General features: G+C 36.3%; 1 protein-coding gene across 3 annotated transcripts in view; it reads left to right on the top strand.

The window, feature by feature from the left end:
• Positions 1-17,232, top strand: part of LOC147402788 (spatacsin carboxy-terminus protein) — a 36,505-nt gene extending 19,273 nt beyond the window's left edge. For 2 of the 3 annotated variants that reach the window (XM_086438136.1, XM_086438137.1), the window contains 16 exons: positions 1,111-1,507; positions 1,639-1,781; positions 2,043-2,213; positions 3,879-4,091; positions 4,643-5,206; positions 5,302-5,361; positions 5,610-5,941; positions 6,837-7,266; positions 7,474-7,941; positions 9,944-10,060; positions 10,209-10,330; positions 10,411-11,161; positions 12,114-12,368; positions 12,639-12,821; positions 14,621-14,956; positions 15,952-17,232. In XM_086438136.1, coding sequence (XP_086294262.1) covers positions 1,111-1,507; positions 1,639-1,781; positions 2,043-2,213; positions 3,879-4,091; positions 4,643-5,206; positions 5,302-5,361; positions 5,610-5,941; positions 6,837-7,266; positions 7,474-7,941; positions 9,944-10,060; positions 10,209-10,330; positions 10,411-11,161; positions 12,114-12,368; positions 12,639-12,821; positions 14,621-14,956; positions 15,952-16,701 — 5,292 coding nt within the window. In that variant the 3' untranslated portion in view covers positions 16,702-17,232. The remainder of the gene's footprint in view (positions 1-1,110; positions 1,508-1,638; positions 1,782-2,042; positions 2,214-3,878; positions 4,092-4,642; positions 5,207-5,301; positions 5,362-5,609; positions 5,942-6,836; positions 7,267-7,473; positions 7,942-9,943; positions 10,061-10,208; positions 10,331-10,410; positions 11,162-12,113; positions 12,369-12,638; positions 12,822-14,620; positions 14,957-15,951) is intronic. The other variant, XM_086438138.1, reaches the window with a different exon arrangement.
• Positions 17,233-20,774: the final 3,542 nt, after the last annotated feature.

The following is a 20,774-nucleotide window of genomic DNA, read 5'->3' as shown; positions in this document are numbered from 1 at the left end:
TGCTGTGGACAAAACATACTGCAACCAGTTACATAGGAAATGTCTGATGTATGAGAGAGAAAATTTGTCATTCTTCAATGTCACTTTCATATTTCACTCCTAGACAGAATTAGTAATAGGTTTCTGTTACATGTTTTATTGGGAGCTTGAACCCACTAGTACTGATCAATGAACAACTAATGCCCGAAGGTGTTTGTGTCATAGACATTAAGTAGCTTGAAGATGTTGGTGCAGGTTCCATTTATCACTTCAAGAAGCATTTTACTTGAGAATTACACTTGTTTTTTTGTCAAAAATTCTAGTAATTCTGAGAAAAAAGACACCTATTAAATACAACCTTTATTAAATAAAGAAAAAAATATACCAAATAGGTTGGATTAATACCATACAAATAAAAAAACATCACATCTTGCATCAACATTGTATCATGATGTACAGTGTATCATCCACACCCAACAATAGAAAATTGTCTAGTTCTAATTCCAAATTATCATCACAGAAGGAAATCCTACACGAGGGATACCATGATGGCCCTACATCAATACCATGATGGTGCATTGGAATCCATTATTTGTAGGGATTTGCTAGGAATTAGGCTGTGGAAAAGAAGAGAGTAGGACATGGTAACCTTGCACACACTTAGGCATATAATATGCATATACACTCATTTTTGTTGTTGCTGGTTGTTTATTTTCTTTCTTTCTTTTCTTCTCTCTCTCTCTCTCTCTCTCTATATATATATATATATATATATATATATTGTTGTTGTTTTTTTCTTGTCTTTTCATCATCTCCTAAATGGATTAAATCTTCTCACATGTACCACTTTCATTAAAACTTTCTTTTGTTATCTGTCATTGGGTTTATGATCAGATTTTATATGAAACAGTAAATGATTTGTTCTGAAATCTTTAGAATTCATTGAAGCGCAGCTTGATTCTTATAACATTTTCCAATTATTATTCAGTTTAACTGGTTGAACAGTTTATATCATTAATAAAATTTATATTTATAAAAAAAAAAAAAAAAAAAAAAAACTGGTTGAACAATTCTGCGTGTTAAAATTAAAAAAAAAATAGTGTTATTTGCTAATGCATTGAACCTTTACAGGGAGATTGTGAATGGGCAAAGTGGTTGCTGCTATCTAGGATTAAGGGGTGTGAATATGATGCATCATTCTCCAATGCTCGTTCTATTATATCACACAATGTAGTTCCTGGTAGCAACCTAAGTGTTCTAGAGGTTGATGAAATAATCCGCACTGTTGATGACATGGCGGAAGGGGGAGGGGAACTGGCAGCTTTAGCAACCCTAATGCATGCCCCTGCTCCAATTCAAAAATGCTTATGCAGTGGAAGTGTAAGTAGGCATTTTAGCTCATCGGCACAGTGCACATTGGAGAATCTAAGGCCTGCTCTCCAACGCTTCCCTACACTGTGGCGTACTCTTATTGCTGCATGCTTTGGACAGGATGCCAATGGAAATTCTTTGGGTCCTAACACAAGTGGTTAATTTTTTGCCTTTCAATCTTGTTCTTGTTTCAGTTTAATTGGCATTTCTTATATGCTGTCTGTCTCCATTTTTCTATCAAATTATACTTCCAGTCAACGAATCTGAATTTCATCTTTCTATTTACAGTATTTGGAAACTCAGCCTTGTTGGACTATTTGAATTGGCGAGCAAACGTGTTCTCTTCTGCTGGACGTGATACTTCACTGGTACAAATGCTTCCATGCTGGTTCTCGAAGGCTATACGGCGATTAGTTCAACTTTTTGTTCAGGTTATTTCTGCTCTGCTTCATGACTGAATCAATACATATCATGCCATGCCTCTTCTTAACGTAGTTTTCTTAGGTATTTGGTCAAAGAAGGTGAACTCTTCAAGCGATCTTATACCATATCCATTCACGCCAAGCGTAGACAGAATTTTTTTAATTAATTTGCCATAGCTATATTTTGTTTTCTGGGGAGAAAAATGGATCTTCTTCTTTGCTGACAATAGTCCTTTTTTTTTAATATATATAATCTTCTTGTGAGTTTAGGGGCCTCTCGGATGGCAATCATTTACTGGAGCATCTACAGTAGAATCTTTCCTGCATAGAGATGTTGGCCTTTTCATTAATGCACGCGAAACTGCTGAGGTCAATGCCATATCCTGGGAAGGCTCTATTCAGAGAAGTGTTGAAGAGGGATTGTATGCTTCTTCAGTTGAGGTAGGTTGCTACTTTTTTTTTTCTTTCAGAACTGTCACAACGTTTTGAATGGTTTTAATTTACGGTTAAGTAACAAAATTAATGTTTCCTCTTGCATAATATTATGAGTAAGCATCGTACTCTAGATTAGAGTACTACAACAAGCATTCCGCTTTACTCTCTTTCCTTGTTTTTCATGTCAAGGTGCATTAAACAAGCTAATTCATGTCTTCCTATGGAATGACAACGAGGGTAATAGTAAAGTCCACTTATGTTAGTGGAATCTGATTTTCTCTATCAAAAAGGCTTGTGGTCTTGGGTTGAGGAAGTTTAGGTCCATGAACTTAGCATTCTTGGATAAGTGGTTGTGAGGTCTAGGCCTGATCAAGGAGGGAAGAGATTTCTAAAGGAAAAAGTACGACTATGTAATTTTGGGTGGGGGAAAGGGGGGTGTGTGGAGATCTTATTTCGGGTGTGGATTAGTCCATCATTTGTGGCCTAAGGGTGTTGAGGCCACTCTATTATCTCTCTTCAAAATGTCATGACTCTAATTCACCAGAATAAGGTTTCTCTTGACTGCTGATGAACTTTTTAGAAGTTTTCTTCAAACCTCCCGCTCTCTTAATTGTGGGGCTATTTTGGGCTGTTCAACATCATTAGATAGAAGTTTTTCCATTAAAGTGGTGGGTTCGACTAATACTAGAATATGCTTGATCGTTGTGAAATTTTTTTTCAATCTCGGCCACAATTTTAGTAGTCCATACTTAGTTAAAATTATCATTCCTCGGCAGTGTATTTAGCTGGTATTATGCAATTTAGAATCTGTCAGCTTCATTGCTGCTAAATAGTTTTGTAGGTGCATATGTGAGTCACCTATCCTCATAGTATTAAATTTTGACATATTTCCATTTCTACAAGGTTCACGAAATTTGACCGACAAATTTTTTATGTATATATTTCGATGGAAATCACTATTCATTTACCAAAATATTTTGGTAAATAGTGAATTTCGACCGAAATAATCAAATTTTAGGGATAAAAATACAAGATTTTGGTGGAAATATTTCGATGAATAGTAAACTTCAATCGAAATATTCATTTGGTACACACATGCAATTGTGTATGTTCTAATTAGTTTGATATATTAACTTATTCATACATATTTAAAAAATAAAAAATACGTATGATAAGTGAGAATTTTTTTTTTATAGATTATAATAATCTGATAATTAGTTCATGATAACTTATTCATCTCAGAAAGTGATACATATTAAAGTATTTGCAGTTATGTGATATTATTATTTTTATTTCAAATAAGAATATAGTTGTTTAAGTGTCAGGCTCTTAGATCCTCATACCAACGTGTAGAGAAATTTTACTAATCTTCATTTCTATAATTCATATGGTTATTTATTTTTGATAGGTAGCTGTTTATTATAGTTTGATGACTTATGAGTGTGCTTTCATTCATGTTTTATTATTGCCCACACTTTCAATGAGAACTTCTTTGACATTGCTATCATTTCATAATATTTCCATCATTTCCTTGAAAATTGTATTGATTTCCACATTGGTCGGATATTTCCATTTCCAAGATGACCGATAAACATCAAAATCAAAATTTAATACCTTTCCTATCCTAGATGACATACTGCTATTATCTCTCTGGGTTTGATTTGTTTACAGGAGACTGGATTTGGGGTTGAGCATCATCTCCATCGTGGTCGTGCACTAGCAGCTTTCAACCATCTTCTCGGTGCACGAGTTCAAAAGTTGAAATCTGGAAATACCCATCAGAAAAAATCTGGTGCTTCGTTACATGGACAAACAAACATTCAATCAGATGTGCAAATGCTCCTTGCACCCGTGACTCAAAGTGAAGAGTCTCTTCTTTCATCTGTATGGAAAATTTTCTTGTTGCAGTTTAAATTTGTAATTCAAGTGATATTTAGTCTTGCTTACGTTATTCTGATCAAGTTTGTTGCTTTTAATTGCTTTGTTAGCCAAAAATAAAGTTACTTTGAAACACCCAACATGTAGAGAAATCTATTTAATGTAACAATTAAAACATGCAAAATCTAGGTTATGTTAATTTTTCACTAATGGAGATACCAGTTGTGAAATCACTAATAACTTTAGATGCATTGTCTGCTACTTACAAGATAATATATATGCCTCTTATTGATAAGTGGTAAGATGTGTGGAGTGTTGTTCCCTCGTCCTAGGTTCAAATCTCTTTGAACCCAACTTCATTTGCTATCCACTAACCCTATATCTATAAAAAAAAATTCCTGATTTGTTAGTGAACAGTGGAACAGGATTATTGTTGCCAACATCAAGCAATTGGGATAATGCACTGATAATTATGATTGATGAAAGTCTAGGTTCATAGCTGAGTTCAAACTGTGGATCTGAAATATTTTGGTATAAATATTATGTATTCAATTCAGGTCATGCCGCTCGCTATTGTACATTTTGAGGATTCTGTATTGGTTGCCTCCTGTGCTTTCCTTTTGGAGCTTTGTGGCTTATCTGCCAGCATGCTTCGTGTAGACATTGCTGCCTTGAGACGGATTTCTTCATTTTACAAGTCCAGTGAATATAATGAGCATTTTAAGCATCTTTCACCAAGGGGGTCTGCATTTCATGCAGTACCTCATGAAGGTGATATTACTGTCCCCCTCGCTCGAGCATTGGCAGATGATTATCTGCACCATGTTAATGCTAGTGTAACTGTACAAAAGGAAACTCCTAATAGAGTTTGCACCAATGAACGACCTTCACGAGCTCTCGTGGCTGTTCTACAGCATTTGGAGAAAGCCAGTTTGCCATTCATGGTTGAGGGGAAGACCTGTGGATCATGGCTTTTAAGTGGCAGCTGCGATGGAACTGAGATCAGGTCTCAACAAAAAGCCACAAGTCAGCGCTGGAGTTTGGTTACATCTTTTTGTCAGATGCATCAGATGCCCTTAAGCACAAAATATCTAGCCATACTTGCGAAAGACAATGATTGGGTACTTCTTTTTTCGTTACTCTTTAGATTTTGCCTAATGAAATTACTTCTGCTGTTTCCTGAGTTCTAATCATCAAGGTGACATTTTGTTTTTAGGTTGGGTTTCTGACCGAAGCTCAAGTTGGGGGATACCCATTTGACGTGATCATCCAAGTAGTAAGTTTGATTTCCATGGAACCTAATGAGACAGTTTTCTTGAATTTATTGGGATAAAAGAACCAAGAATTTTCCTTTGGTAGAAGATACAGCTCTAAATAGAATTGAATTCCAGAATAGGACTAATGTTTCCAACCCCAAATTGTTGAGATAAGATACAGTTGATTACAATGATGAGAAAAAACTTTCTTCCTTCTCACCCAAAAAATTAATCACTTTTCTGTTCTAATTTGTTTGTCATGTTTTAGGCATCTAAGGAGTTTAGTGATGCACGACTAAAGATCCACATATTAACTGTTCTGAGAAGTATGTATTCAACAAGAAGGAAAGCTAGCTCTTCATTAAATTCATCTCCTATAGGAAAAAGTAACGAAATGGACTCAACTGAAAATAATGTCATGATCCCTGTGGAACTTTTTGGGCTTCTTGCGGAGTGTGAGAAACAGAAAAATCCTGGAGAGGCTCTTCTAGTAAGAGCCAAAGACCTGCGCTGGTCGCTTTTGGCAATGATTGCATCATGCTTTCCAGATGTATCTTCTTTATCTTGTTTAACAGTTTGGCTGGAGATTACAGCTGCAAGGTTAGTAACAATTTTTCCATGTACTTGTGAAGTTCATTATTGTGTTGGGTGGTTGGCTATGATCGGTGTCTTGACTTACTAAATCCAAAAACCTGAATCATAGGGGGGTTGGTTCGGATTCTAGAATCTGATTATGACTCATAATCAGATTCTAGAATCTGATGCATCGTTTGGTTCAGATTATCAACTTGATTTTTTCATAATCAGAAACCAAAAATATGGAGAATAAACAGTTCTTAGGTTGTTTCTCCTGCTTCTCACGCATTATCCACTTATGATGATCTTCAAATACATCTTGTAATAATAATAATAATTTCCTTCTTTTCTTAATACAATTATACTTATCAAAAATAAAAAAATAAAAGAAATAAAAATAAAAATAATAGTTTTTAATATAAAAATACAAAACCATCATAACTCTTTGGGTAATCTTAAGTCTTAACATCCTCTTAAACGTATAATTCTCTTGAAAACTAATAAAAAATGACCTAAATGCTGTCTTTTTCGACCTCTTTCCAAAAATATTTGATTTATCTCTCAAAAATTCATTATCTTCAATCTCTAGGACAAATATTTTACTCTCATTTTCAATCTCAAGATTTGCATTTGGGTATTTTTTTTTCCACAAGATCAGTTTTCAGAAACAGTGTTAGCCAAATGAGCTTTTGGATTTTGGAAATCAGTTTCTATAATCTGATTTTGACAATCCACAATCAGAATCAAGTTATACAATCCGAATCAAACACCCCCATAATGTTTCCTTTGTTGTTTCTATTGATTGCACTGGATCTGATCATCTTGCATGGAATTTTACCTCCTATAGTTTAGATGGTTCTTTGCAGTTTTGTTTATGTATTCTTTAGGGTGTAGATCTCATTGTGGATATTCTCTACAGGGAAACATCATCCATCAAAGTGAATGACATTGCCTCGCAAATAGCAAGTAATGTTGGAGCGGCTGTAGAAGCTACCAATTCACTGCCCTCTTGTAGTAGAGCCCTAACATTTCGTTACAACAGAAGAAATACAAAACGAAGACGTCTCGTACAGCCCACATTCGGAGATCCCTCAGCTGCTACGCCATCTAATGTTTCTAATACTTCTGGTGTCGTCAGACTCTCAGTTGCTGATGACATTACGGCTGAAGATAAAGGAAAGCAAACTGATGAAGAAGTCAAAGTTTTAATTGATGCTGATGAGGGGCTTGATTCTCTGTCAAAGATGGTTGGAGTGCTTTGTGAACAACGTCTCTTTCTTCCTTTGCTGAGGGCTTTTGAAATGTTTCTTCCGTCATGCTCTCTTTTACCTTTTATCCGTGCTCTTCAGGTTTGTAAATAAGCTTTATAGATCAACGATCTATGTAATCCTAATTTTTGTTCATTCTTTGAAATTTGAATTATCATTAAAAAAAAAAAAACAGCGATGTAATTGCTCAAAATTTAGGTGATTGTTGTTTTTCTTGTTGTAATTCCTCCCCCCTCCCTCCTTTTTTTAAAGTTAAATTTTTGATTATTTTTTAAATGTTGGTTTTAGGCATTTTCACAAATGCGAGTCTCTGAATCTTCAGCACATCTGGCATCTTTTTCTGCTAGAATCAAGGAAGAGTCTTTCCTTGTAAAGACAAATATAGGAAGGGAAGGGCTGATTGGAACATCATGGATAAGCTCTAGTGCTGTAAGAGCTGCTGATGCAATGCTTTCAACATGCCCATCTGCATATGAAAAAAGGTGCTTACTGAAACTTTTGTCTGCAACTGATTTTGGAGACGGAGGCTCTGCTGCAGCATACTTTCGGAGGCTTTATTGGAAAATTGATTTAGCTGAGCCTTCACTGCGAAAAGATGACGATCTATACCTTGGGAATGAAATCCTAGATGATGCTTCACTTCTGACTGCGTTGGAAAATAATGGAAATTGGGAGCAAGCACGTACTTGGGCCAAGAAGCTGGAAGCCAGCGATACACGTTGGAAAATGGCTGTTCACCATGTTACTGAGACACAGGTATTTATGCGTTAACGATTGGTTAAATGTCTTACAACTCTTTCTCCACAAACTAAAGAATGGACATTTTCTAAGAAATTTATGAATATTATAAGAAGATCTTTCCATGAAGAAGTGGAAGCATACATGCTTTTTTTTTTCTCCGATAATTGCAACTTTTTTTTTATAGGGAGGAGGACGTGATGACCTCCAAGGGGAGAACATAATACCTAGGGCCAACTGCTTCCTTTACAAACCAAATCCCATCCAAAGAGAAAATACTTGGATGAATTTATTGAAAAAAGGGGACCAACTCATAACAACAAGAAAACAAAGAACAAGAAATTGAAAAAGCAAGAAAAGAAACCCCAACAAAGCTACCCCAACGTCAACCCACAAACCCTATCCCAATTAACAATAAAGTCTTCAAAGAAGATCACTTTGAACTCTTTAAATAGTTTTCTCCAAGAAAACTAGAAGGCCAAAATAGATAAGATCAAATCATGACTGTTGGACTCCTTTCCCAAAAAAATATGAAGATTACGTTCTTTCCAAATACCCCAACAGATTGCAAAGGGGGTCAAGCACCAAAGAATCCTCTTGGATAGGGAGAAGGAGCCTCCCCAAGCCAGCCATATCTCGAACGATGACTTTACCGAAAGTGGCAAACAACCCATGAATCCAAAAAGAGACAAGAAATGTGACCGAATCTGATGGGCAACCCGGCAATGAAGGAAGAAGTGATTTGATGTTTCTTCACAAGATCTACATGGACAACATTGATCTGGAGAAATGAAACCTTGTCTGATTAATTGATCTAAAGATGGCAACCTCCCCAAAGCCACTAGCCAAATAAAAGCCGAAATTTTTTAGGGCACCTTCCCACCACAAACAATCACATGGGGGAAGTTCATAGAACATCTTGGAGAGAGAGAGCATGATACATTGATTTCACAGAAAAACGACCATTCGTCGCACCACCCCACATTCTTCAATCCTCCATTCCAACATCCATTTGAATATTTTCCACCAAATGTATCAAACCCCCCAAACTCTCCAGCTCCCAATCATTAAACGCCCCTCCTAAACCTGAAATCCCAATTAGTTTCCCCTTCCCCCCTGGTTCTAAATAGAGAAATTACTTGGTCTTTCTTCATAGACAAATTGAAAAGGTCCGAAAATTGCTCCAAAAGTGGTCCATTCCCACACCACCAATCTTCCCAGTCTATTTTCAATGTTCAAGTTTAGAATCTTTATATTACCCAATTGAGCTTCCCTGCTCAAACTTTCAAAAACTATAGAAAAGTTAATGAATCGAGAGAGGCATGCTATCTATCAGATTTTGAGGAAGCAATTCCCTGAATGGCATCTGAAGCAAGAAGCACATAGCTTCTGCAGGATATTCACATCTCCAGAAGACATGAATTCTTGTGAAGCGGGGGCTCTTTCAAGCCACAGAAATTGATATCAGTTATAGCATCCGGCGTTGGTTATCAATATTTCATAAAGTCGTGATGGAATTTAACCTTTTTTTTAATTTTAAAAATGAAAATTTTCCGGAAAAAAATTCCAGATCATTATTTGATGGTTATTTACTTAATATGCCATCTTTTACCTGTACAAATCATTCTGGGCCTTGAAATGTTCAACTAGGATTGATAGCCTTTTGTATAAACCTATTAAACATATCAATTCCCATCTTTCAACTTATAAATCGTCATTGATTACTGTAATGACGCATCTTGATATGTTCAACCAATTAATCCAATAGGAATCGACATAGGTCAGGCATGTTAATCAGATAGAATGTGTGATAAACATACTGAACTTTTTTGTGTGGATGAGATCCAAGCACAGTCTGTCTCTGACAGCATGTATCATGCAATGTGTAATACATACACTTGCATTTTTATTGCCAAAAATAGCGATATATTCTAGATTCAAGGAATTTGGTATGCAATTCCTCAATTTTTTTTTTATGATATATATTTCTTCTGAAACTCTTGTTCTGTATTTCTTGCAGGCTGAATCCATGGTAGCAGAGTGGAAGGAGTTCCTATGGGATGTCCCTGAAGAGAGAGCTGCTTTATGGGGACATTGTCAGACTCTGTTCCTCAGATATTCCTTTCCTGCATTGCAGGTAATACTCACTCTATTAGTGACTCATATGGAAACAAAGTTGACTACGAATTATTGTCCTACTCATTTGCTCGCATTTCCTTCATTTTTTCTAGCCTTCTTCCTACTTGTATTTCCTTTTATAATTTTTGCTGCTACATTGCCGACAGGCAGGATTATTTTTCCTCAAGCATGCAGAAGCTGTGGAGAAAGACGTTCCAATAAGAGAAGTTCATGAATTGCTTTTACTTTCCTTACAATGGTTAAGTGGAACCATAACCCAGTCCAATCCGTAAGTGATTTCTCATTTCTGAGTAGCTTTGTATCACATGTTTTACTTAGTTATCTAAACTATTTGTCAAAATTTTCCAGACTTTATCCTTTGCATCTTCTGCGGGAAATTGAGACCAGAGTGTGGCTCTTGGCAGTAGAATCAGAAGCTCAGGTGAAGAATGAAGGGGACTTCTCTTTACACTCTCCTGTCCTGAACCTAATGAGTGGAAATAGCTCCAGTATCATAGAATGGACTGCAAGTATCATCACAAAGATGGATAATCATTTAAATACGACGAGGAGTAGAGCTACGGAGAGAAATGATATGAGGGAGAGTACTTCTCGTTATCCACAAGCTTCGGATGCTAGCCCTCCAGCTACAACAGGAGGCAGTACAAAGACAAAGCGTAAAACAAAAAGCTATCTTCCGTCGAGAAGACCACTAGTGGATGCTTTAGACAAAAATAATGACCTTGATGATGGTTCTGGGTTTCCTTTCAATTTCAAGAACAATAACATTGAATCATCTAGAAACTTGCAGCTGCAAGAGGAAAATGTAAGAATAGAAGCATCTGTCTCAAGGTGGGAGGAAAGAGTTGGACCTGAAGAGTTGGAAAGGGCTGTGCTTTCTCTCTTGGAGTTTGGACAAGTAACTGCTGCCCGGCAACTTCAACAAAAGCTCTCTCCAGAACATGTGCCTTTCGAATTTTTAGTTGTTGACGCTGCTTTAAAGGTTGCAGATATTTCGAATCCTAGTTGTAGTGAAGTGTCTGTGTCAATGCTAGATGCAGAAGCCCTTTCTGTTGTTCAGTCTTGTGATATATCGATTGACAACCACGACCCTCTGCAGGTTTTGGTCATATCTCTTTACTGTTCATTGCATGCAATCTTCTAAACGTGTCCAAGGAGTATTATTTTTTCATCATCATCAAAGTCTTATCCCAGAAATTTTTGGGGTTGGCTGAATTTATCTCATTACCTCCATTTAATTTTGATGAATGCTATTTCTTAGAATAATTCCAGTGTATTCATATCTTCTCTCACTACCACTATTCATCTTTTTTGGTCTTCCTCTTGCTATCATAGAATCTTCTACTTGCATGTTCCTTTTGACCAGAGTTGTTATCGGTTTTTGTTGCAAATGACTAAACCATCTCAACCAACTTTCCCTCAGTTTATCACCTATTGGAGCTAATTCTACACTTATAACCAATGCATTCTTTTCTAGTTTGATCTCTGTTAGTATTTCTACTCATCCATTTCAGCATCCTCATCTTTGCTATGCTTAATCAGTGAAACATGTTTGTCCATTACCCAACATTTAGCTCCATAAACCATAGCTGATCGTACTGCTGTCTTGTAAAATTATCTTGTAACTTGATTGGGAATGCTTTGGTCAGCATAGCACTTAAGAATCATCCCTCCAGTTTAACCATTCTGCTCTAATTACATCGACAACATTCTTCTCAGTACTCCATCCTTTTGGTCTATGGATGATAACCAAAATGAAATTGTCCCTTTGGGGTATTTTTTGGACCATTGATTTTTACTGGCATTTCATCTCTGTTTGTCATTTCTAAAGTTCTACTACACATTCCCTCTCTTGGTCCTACTGATTTGAGATACAATATAACAGAATGTCTATTGGTCATGTTAAGCAGGCAAGACGCGACTTAACACGCATTAAATTGCCTTGAAAATTTTCCTTCTTTCTCACTTGATAGATGGTGACAAGATTATGGAACTTTTCCAAATTATTTAAATTAGTGTAGTAGTATCACATATTTGTCACACAATTGCAGGTCTTGGATGGTTTAGCAAACTCATGTACCAAAGATTGTGGGAGAGGATTGTGTAAAAGAATAGTAGTTGTTGTGAAAGCCGCCAATGTCTTGGGTCTTTCATTTTCTGAAGCATTTGGAAAACAGCCACTTGAATTGCTACAGCTGCTTTCTCTTAAGGCGCAAGATTCGCTCGAGGAAGCGAAGCTCCTAGTGCAAACTCATCCCATGCCACCAGCTAGTATTGCTCAAATTCTTGCAGAATCTTTTCTGAAGGTAACTTCTCTTTCTTCATTTACACCGACCATTGCCAGGTGAATCAAGTTCCTATTACGTAATTGGAATGATATATATATTTTCCAATAAGGCATTCGGTCACTCGGGCAGAGAACGTACATAGCTTACTTATCTCATTCCATCTCATCATACCCATGTTTAGAGATGTTACAGCATTGATTGCCCACCCCATAAATGATTGTAGGATTATCTATGGGGCTGATGCTTAAATATATATGTTGTAGCTTTTACTTTTGTGCTTTTGGCCAGGGTCTATTGGCTGCACATCGTGGAGGATATATGGATTCCCAAAAGGAGGAAGGACCTGCTCCTCTTTTGTGGAGAATTTCTGACTTCTTGAAGTGGGCAGAACTATGTCCTTCAGAACCAGAAATTGGCCATGCACTGATGCGTTTAGTTATTACTGGACAAGAAATACCACATGCATGCGAGGTATTAATTCTTTCTTTGCAATTAAGAGCTTGAAACTGTGATAGATATGATGCTGTCTTATTTATATTTATTTGTCTTTTTCATCTAATTTTTTCTTCTTTTTTGTTACCTTTGACTAGTTACTGCAAGTATTGATCAACTGTATGATGTCATCATAATCTACAGTGCTTTATACCAAATGTTGCGCTGGGAAACTTGTCATGTCTTTCGGTTTGATTTTGTATATCCACTGCATCATTTTTTCCCTATGTCTGATCCTTTTAAAACCTTCAACCTGCATCAAATCGTGCCTTCGCACTGGTGCCAAATTTGTTCTTCAATGTACGAGGTCAAACCATCTTATTCAAAACTATAACCATGTGTAATTAATGGAAGAGAAGATATGAAGTCTAGCCTAACCCCCCTGATGTGTACCTATTTTTTTTTCCTAGGCAAGCATAGGGTTAGTGGTTAACGGAGGTGAAGGTGGGTTTGACGGGATTTGAACCTAGATCATTGGATAAAATCTTCTCAAGCCTTTACCAACTTGGCTAAGTGGCGCCTTCCCCCTGGTGCATACCTATTGTAACTAAAAACTCACTTTATCTCTCCCAAATTATTTAAATTGTTCATTCATCCCAACTATTCCTAGGGGCAGTTGCTAAATTGGCACAATTCCCCCTTCATGAATGGTTAACCTGATGCCATGGAGAGGCCTACTCCATTTCGGTTTGTGTATATTTTTAGTAATGCAAATCTAGAAAAAAATTTAGGGGAGAGAAGACCCTATATGCAGAGTGTCTATCTATATTTCCCCTTACTGAAGCATCTCATTCTTCACTCAAATCCTTGAAATGTGACTACAATAATGGTCCACTCTCTAACCAACTTTTGATATGATGAACCATTTTAACACAAATTTCTCTAGGAATATAGATGTGCTCATCATATTGCTTGTTTTAGAGAAATTCACAGTTTATTCATTCAATTTTTTTTTTTTTTTTTTCATTCTTTCATAAAATATAGCACATGAATAATAGATCTAATAAAGATATTAAGTTATCATGATAATAAACTCCATCTTGGATAAACAACGGTCCATAATCATCATCACCGAAGGATAAACAAGTAATTGAGAAAATCTTCTATTTCTATTGGCATTTGGTATTGGGATCGTGTCATTTTCCAAGGAGATGAAACTTTTCGCTTTTTCATCCATTCATGTTATCCTATTTTATGTTGTTTATAAAGTATAGATAATGGTATCAATATTGATTATTTGATGAACAACAATTATATTGTCAAATGAAATCAAGTGCCCGATTTCCAAACTATACAAATATCTTTGAAATTAGAATTACATCCATTTGTTCCAATGTATAGAGAAGCATATGGAGTGTATTAGACATCCTCTTGGTCTGATAAAAAAAATCTCCCCCAGTGATATGTTGTGTTCTTTTTAAATAAACTCTCGTTGTGGAGTTTGTTTTTACAGTAGTCTTATGTATGGCACTATTATGAATTCTTTTTTTCATTTGCTTATACAGTAGTCTTATGTATGACACTGTTAGAAATTCTTTTTTCATTTTCTATGGAAGGTCTAACATTCTTTTTTCTTCTGATAACTGACATGGTCGTATTAGTGTCTAATAATAGATACATATACAAAGACGAGGAAAGAGGATTTGCTATGTATGGAGTATTTTCATTTTCTGTGGAATATGACAGTAACCATGCAAAATTTTCCTTCTTGTAGTCTCAAGGATAGTCGAAATAAAAGTTATACCTTCTCTTACCATGATTTGAAAGTGATGTTTCAGGTCGAACTTCTCATTTTGTCTCACCACTTCTACAAGTCTTCTGCCTGTCTCGATGGAGTAGATGTTCTTGTAGCTCTTGCAGCAACCAGGGTAGAATCTTATGTATCTGAAGGAGATTTTTCATGTTTGGCCCGCCTGGTTACTGGAGTGAGCAACTTCCATGCCCTGAATTTCATTCTTGGAATTCTTGTGGAAAATGGTCAATTAGAGCTTCTTCTTCAGAAGTATTCGGCTGCAGATACAACCACAGGCACAACCGAGAATGTCGGATTTCGAATGACTGTTCTCACTTCGCTGAAATATTTTAACCCTCACGATCTGGATGCATTTGCCATGGTTTGTATCTGTATTCTCCCAAGCCTCTCAACTTTAATATATGGATCTTGTTTACGTACTTTTGGGCATACATTTATTTGTACATAGTTTTTATTTATGATTATTTGCGTTCGGCTGTAGGACACATAAAGGTGGGTCGGGGTATAATTGTTGCTTAGGATCTCCATCTTGGAGATCATCCTCAACAGGAACAATCAGTTGTTTGAAAATACTAAGCCTATCAAAAATGATTTAGATGTTGAAACATTTTAACCATCCATTCCAACATAAATTTCGAGCCAACGGTTCATAGGTTCAGAAAGGTCTGCTTTTTATGGTGATCATCTCCATGGTGAGGAGACTATTCTCATAAAAAACCAGCCCGTTCTGATATTTTAACCTTATTAAAGTAGATAACGTATTGAACAATTATGGAAATTCTAGAAAACCACACTTTTACTTGGTACTTTGGAACTAATGCTTGTGCTAGAGTAGTCCTAGGTGGGTGGGTGACCTGGAACTCCTCATGTTGCACCCCACCCAAATTTACGGCTTTGATGATGATGAGCGACCTTCTGGTTTTATATCTCTCTAATATAGGTAAGCATGATTTGCCAAGTTTGTAATGCAATTACAGTCATCATTGTCAAGCTCTTCATAGTATTTACTTTTGGCTGAATCATTGAAAGAGTTTTGTTCGCCGAGTGATAAGTGTAGGAACCTGGCTGTTCTGAAAATATTGCATTGGTGCTAGATGATTATTTTGTTGGACTGTGTAATGTTTCATTATGGGGAAAAGCCTTTTTTTCCCATGTAAAATCTTCAATTCATATTTGTTTTGTCAAGGTGACAAAATGCTGATTACCAAACTATTGATTGAAGGGATATATTTGTGCACATTTTTTGTAATATATATGGTTCCACCTCAATTTTTCTTGCCCCATTTATATGTTAATTGAGCAGTAGTCTTGATGGAAACAATTGAATTGCTAATTCTTTCCCTTTTGTTCATGCAGGTCTACAATCACTTCGACATGAAGCATGAAACTGCTTCGCTGCTCGAGTCACGAGCCATGCTGTCCAGGCAGCAATGGTTTCTCCGCTACGACAGAGAGCAAAATGAAGATCTCCTGGAGTCCATGCGCTACTTCATTGAGGCTGCAGAAGTTCATTCCACCATTGATGCTGGCAACATGACACGCCGTGCATGTGCTCAGGCATCACTCCTCTCCCTACAGATCCGCATGCCTGACTTTGACTGGCTTAACCTATCTGAGACCAATGCACGACGTGCCCTTGTCGAGCAGTCTCGTTTCCAAGAAGCGCTCATTGTCGCGGAGGCCTACAGTCTCAACCAGCCAAGTGAGTGGGCCCTGGTGTTATGGAATCAGATGCTCAAGCCAGAACTCACTGAACAGTTTGTGGCCGAGTTTGTAGCTGTGCTTCCACTCCAGCCATCAATGCTTGCAGAGCTTGCAAGGTTTTATAGGTCTGAGGTAGCAGCGAGAGGGGATCAATCACACTTTTCTGTGTGGCTGTCACCAGGGGGACTACCCGCAGAATGGTTGAAGCACTTGGGAAGGTCATTTAGGTGTCTCTTGAAGAGGACAAGGGATCTAAGGTTGCGAGTGCAATTGGCAACAGTCGCAACTGGATTTGGCGACATTATAGAAACATGCATGAAGGCATTGGATAGGGTGCCGGACACTGCTGGGCCGCTTGTCCTGAGGAAAGGACACGGTGGAACCTACCTCCCACTCATGTGAAAAGATGGTCGATCGGTGGCTTCATTGATGACTATACGATTTTGATTGATCTGACTTTGATGATGACAATGATGCTCTCACATTAAGCATTTCAGGATACATATTGCCTAAGCTTGGTGTGGTGATGGCCCGAGAGGGCACAATCAGCATCAGAAGCTCTTGTAAAAATGTTCATGATGGGTGTAAATTAGATTGAAGCGCACAAAGATTTCGTTCTTCCAGCTTCATGGGAAGGAAGAGTTTAAGCTGGTAAAGTGTTCGGCGATAGTTATAGCTATAAGATCTGTGCATCAAATTCATATTGATTTTCCTGTTTGGTTCTTTGGTTTTCTTTTTTCGTTCACTTAATGGGACGTTGAGTCCAATGTATTCTTATATGTTGTATTTTTTCAGATCCATTTTTTGACCTAAAACCCAAGTCTATTGTACATGTATGAGGCACCTCAGTAACAGCTATCAAGAATTTTGTTGCAATACCTGGTAAGATCAATTTCTTGAAATTTATTGAGAAATTTTGCTATTTGTTTTCAAGTAAGACATTTAAGAATGTGAGATGTAGTGAAGTTCAATGATGAGGGTGTATGATTGCAAAGAAAATTTTTTCTTGGAACAATCAATTTCTCAGTTAATGTTCCATGTAAATGGTTTTTCTGAGAAAATGTTTGGTGGTGTTTGACTGCAACCAGGGAAACATCAAAAGAGGATTACCGACCAATTTTTTTGTAGAAAAAAGAAAATCAGCAATTAAATAACCAGTGATTAATAATTTCAAAATTTGGAGATTTTTGGATAAAAAAACACTTTATTTTGCGACCAAGCGCCAATTTTTTCAGCAGAATCCATTTTTGGCTTTTTACAGAATATTCTCCAAAATTCCACAAATTTTGTGACCATGATAGCCTTAGAACCACCGACTGAACCAGAGTCGAATCAAATTGCCGTAGAACCAAACCGATTTAAAGTCGGCTTGGTTCAGTTTTATGGATTCCCAATATCTTAAAAACCTAATTGAACCAACATATTTTTAATAAAAATAAATAGATGAGTATGAAATCTCATATAATGAGTCATTAATGTATCCATCAATAAAAAAAATTATTTATGTATCCATTTAATAAAAAAAATGTCGAACAGTTTTTTCATAAATTAAATAAAGTCATTATTCTATCCATAAAAAAATAATTAATTTATCCATAAAAAACGAGTATAGTTTATTAAATAGATTAATAATATTTATTTATTCGGTACTTGGTTTAGTTTGATTCTTACAAGGCATGAATCAAGAACTGAATTAAATTGGCCGGTTCTCTATTGTTAATCGAAACCGAATCAAAGCTCATTATAAACCAAACCAATCCAAAGCTCTTGGTTTGGTTCCGTTCATGGTTTGAATCAAATCAAGTTGTATCCCTAACCTACATCATTCTCTCTTTTCTAAGAATGCTTTCAATAATTTAGTAGATAATCACTACTATGAAGAATTTTTTTTATTTTTCTTAGTTTTTTTATTTTTATTTTCAATCAAATTCATTTCAGCCTCCATCTACTAAATGGAGGTTTAAAAGATTTACTTAAAACCCAAAAGTGTCCAGTCTAGTTTCACCCTAAGAAACATTGCCAAGCCTTTCATTTTTCCCAAACCAAGTGTATAAATGAAGAAAAATATGCTAAATAGGAAGGTTGAGCATAAGGAGTTAACGGAGCCTATCAAATTTACATAACTCAGAAAACATCAATCTCTCCTTGAGAAATGTCATGATTATGTAAGTTTAAATGAAAAATTCAGATTTTTCAAAGATCCAAGACTAACCGAACCAACATACCAAATGCATTGAGGTGTTGGTGGTGCAGAAAGTTAAGCTATCGATATCTATTTGAGGGAATAGTCTACAGTTGGTTTGACTTTAATACTACTCTTTCGGAGCCTTTAAGGTAGTTCTTTCAATGGCTTGTTACTTTCAATATGATGATTTTCACTTTGGTACCCTTCTTTTTGGGCTTCAAAACTAGTTCTCTCTGTTGTTCTTTTCGAGAATTTGAATCCGAAACATAGCGCTGATTCTGATACCAAATGATATGAACGTAACCGACACACAAAATGTACCTAAGCATTAATAATGCAGAAAGTTAAGCCTATATCTATTTAGGGTTATAACACAATCTGAACACAGGAATTGCTTAGCTTATTCATGTTTACTCAAAAGAACGGTTAATACATATTTGTAAGAAAAGCTCTCGAACTTCACCAAAAATGGTTGAAATAAAGATTTTCTAAGTGAATTTTTATGACAAAAACTCTAAAATATAACACCTTATGAAATCGTATTTCCCATGATTGACAAACATTTTGCTCAGCCCAAAATCCAATCTGGTCTGATTCGATATCTTAGGGCCTGGATAGAGGTTTTGGGCTTGACTTTAATTGATTCCGAACCTGAACCCTAGATCTAGAAACATCTGATTGCATCCTTTGGGCCAGGGCACTCACAAGTACCACACTAATTGATGAATATAAAGAACTTCAATTTCAGGTCTACGGTATCTGGACTCTTTCATTGTTTGGGACAACAAGTTTAAAGGATTCAAATATATATATATTTCTTCTTATATTGGGTATCATTTCAAATACATATAATAACTCAGGGAGGTAACTCAAATAAAGTGTTATAGTGAGGGTGATTTTTTTCCCAAAAGCTGTGAGCAAAATTTCTCGCAGTACCACACCTGTTTAACATGTGGTGCAAAAGTCAATATCAATGAGACCAAAAATTTCTCTCTCAAAATCAATCGGATGCCACGGGGTTGTATCAGACAAAATCAAAAAAAGAAATTTAAATTTAAAGTCAATATCATGTGATTTTTTTTTCTTTTTTTTTAAAGCTTGACCCAAGGTGTTGGAATTGGACGGTTATGAAGCACCCAAATTTAGAATTAAAATTCAAAGATGAAAGGGTCAGGTTCAAGGGCCATGTGAGAAAACATGTAAGAAAACTTTCGTTTTTCAAAATAAGGGTTAGAGGTTTTGGATTGAGCTGATTTTTTGCAAGGATGGTCACTATGATGAGAAGATCATCCTCACAAAAAATCAGCTCAATTAGAAACCTCTAAATCCATCAAAAGTGATTTACAAATAGTGATAAAAATTGAAAAAAAATCGACGGTCCACATTCTAAATCACTTTTAATGGGGTTAGAAGTTTCAGATTGGGCTGATTTTTTTTTTTGGATGATCTTCCCATCATAGAGATCATCCTCACAAAAAATCAGCTCAATCTAAAATTTCTAACCCATATTTTAAAATTTTATTTACCGCCGAAAGTTTTCTTACATGTTTTCTCACATGGCCCTTGAACCTGACCCAAGATGAAATATATATATATATATATGGGAAATGTTCAGCACCCTAAGTTTTACCACACACTTTAACAAATATTTTTTGTCCTACATGGGTTATAAGTTTTGGAATGGGCTGATTTTTGGTAAGGATGATCTCTATGATTAGAAGATCATCCTCCCCAAAAATCAGCCCATTCCGAAATGTTTAGCCCCATGTTTACACGTTGAAAAATTGTGGACCGTCCATTTTTTGTAAACCATTTTGATGGGGTTAGAAGTTTTGGAATGAGCTGATTTTTGGTGAGGATGATCTCCTCACCATAGAGATCATCATCACCAAAAATCAGCCCATTCCGAAACTTCTAACCCATGTAGGACAAAACGCGTTTGTTAAAGTGTGTGGTAAAACTTAGGGTGCCGAACGGGACCCTATATATATATATATAGGGTCCCGTTCGGCACCCTAAGTTTTACCACACACTTTAACAAACGCGTTTTGTCCTACATGGGTTAGAAGTTTCGGAATGGGCTGATTTTTGGTGAGGATGATCTCTATGGTGAGGAGATCATCCTCACCAAAAATCAGCTCATTCCAAAACTTCTAACCCCATCAAAAATGATTTATAAAAAATGGACGGTCCACGATTTTTCAACTTGTAAACATGGGACTAAACATTTCGGAATGGGCTGATTTTTGGGGAGGATGATCTTCTAATCATAGAGATCATCCTCACCAAA

Source organism: Akebia trifoliata, chromosome 4 (assembly GCF_017979445.1).
Source record: "Akebia trifoliata isolate Shusen 1 chromosome 4, ASM1797944v1, whole genome shotgun sequence".
Lineage (NCBI taxonomy): Eukaryota > Viridiplantae > Streptophyta > Magnoliopsida > Ranunculales > Lardizabalaceae > Akebia > Akebia trifoliata.
This window is presented reverse-complemented; position numbering and strand designations above follow the sequence as displayed.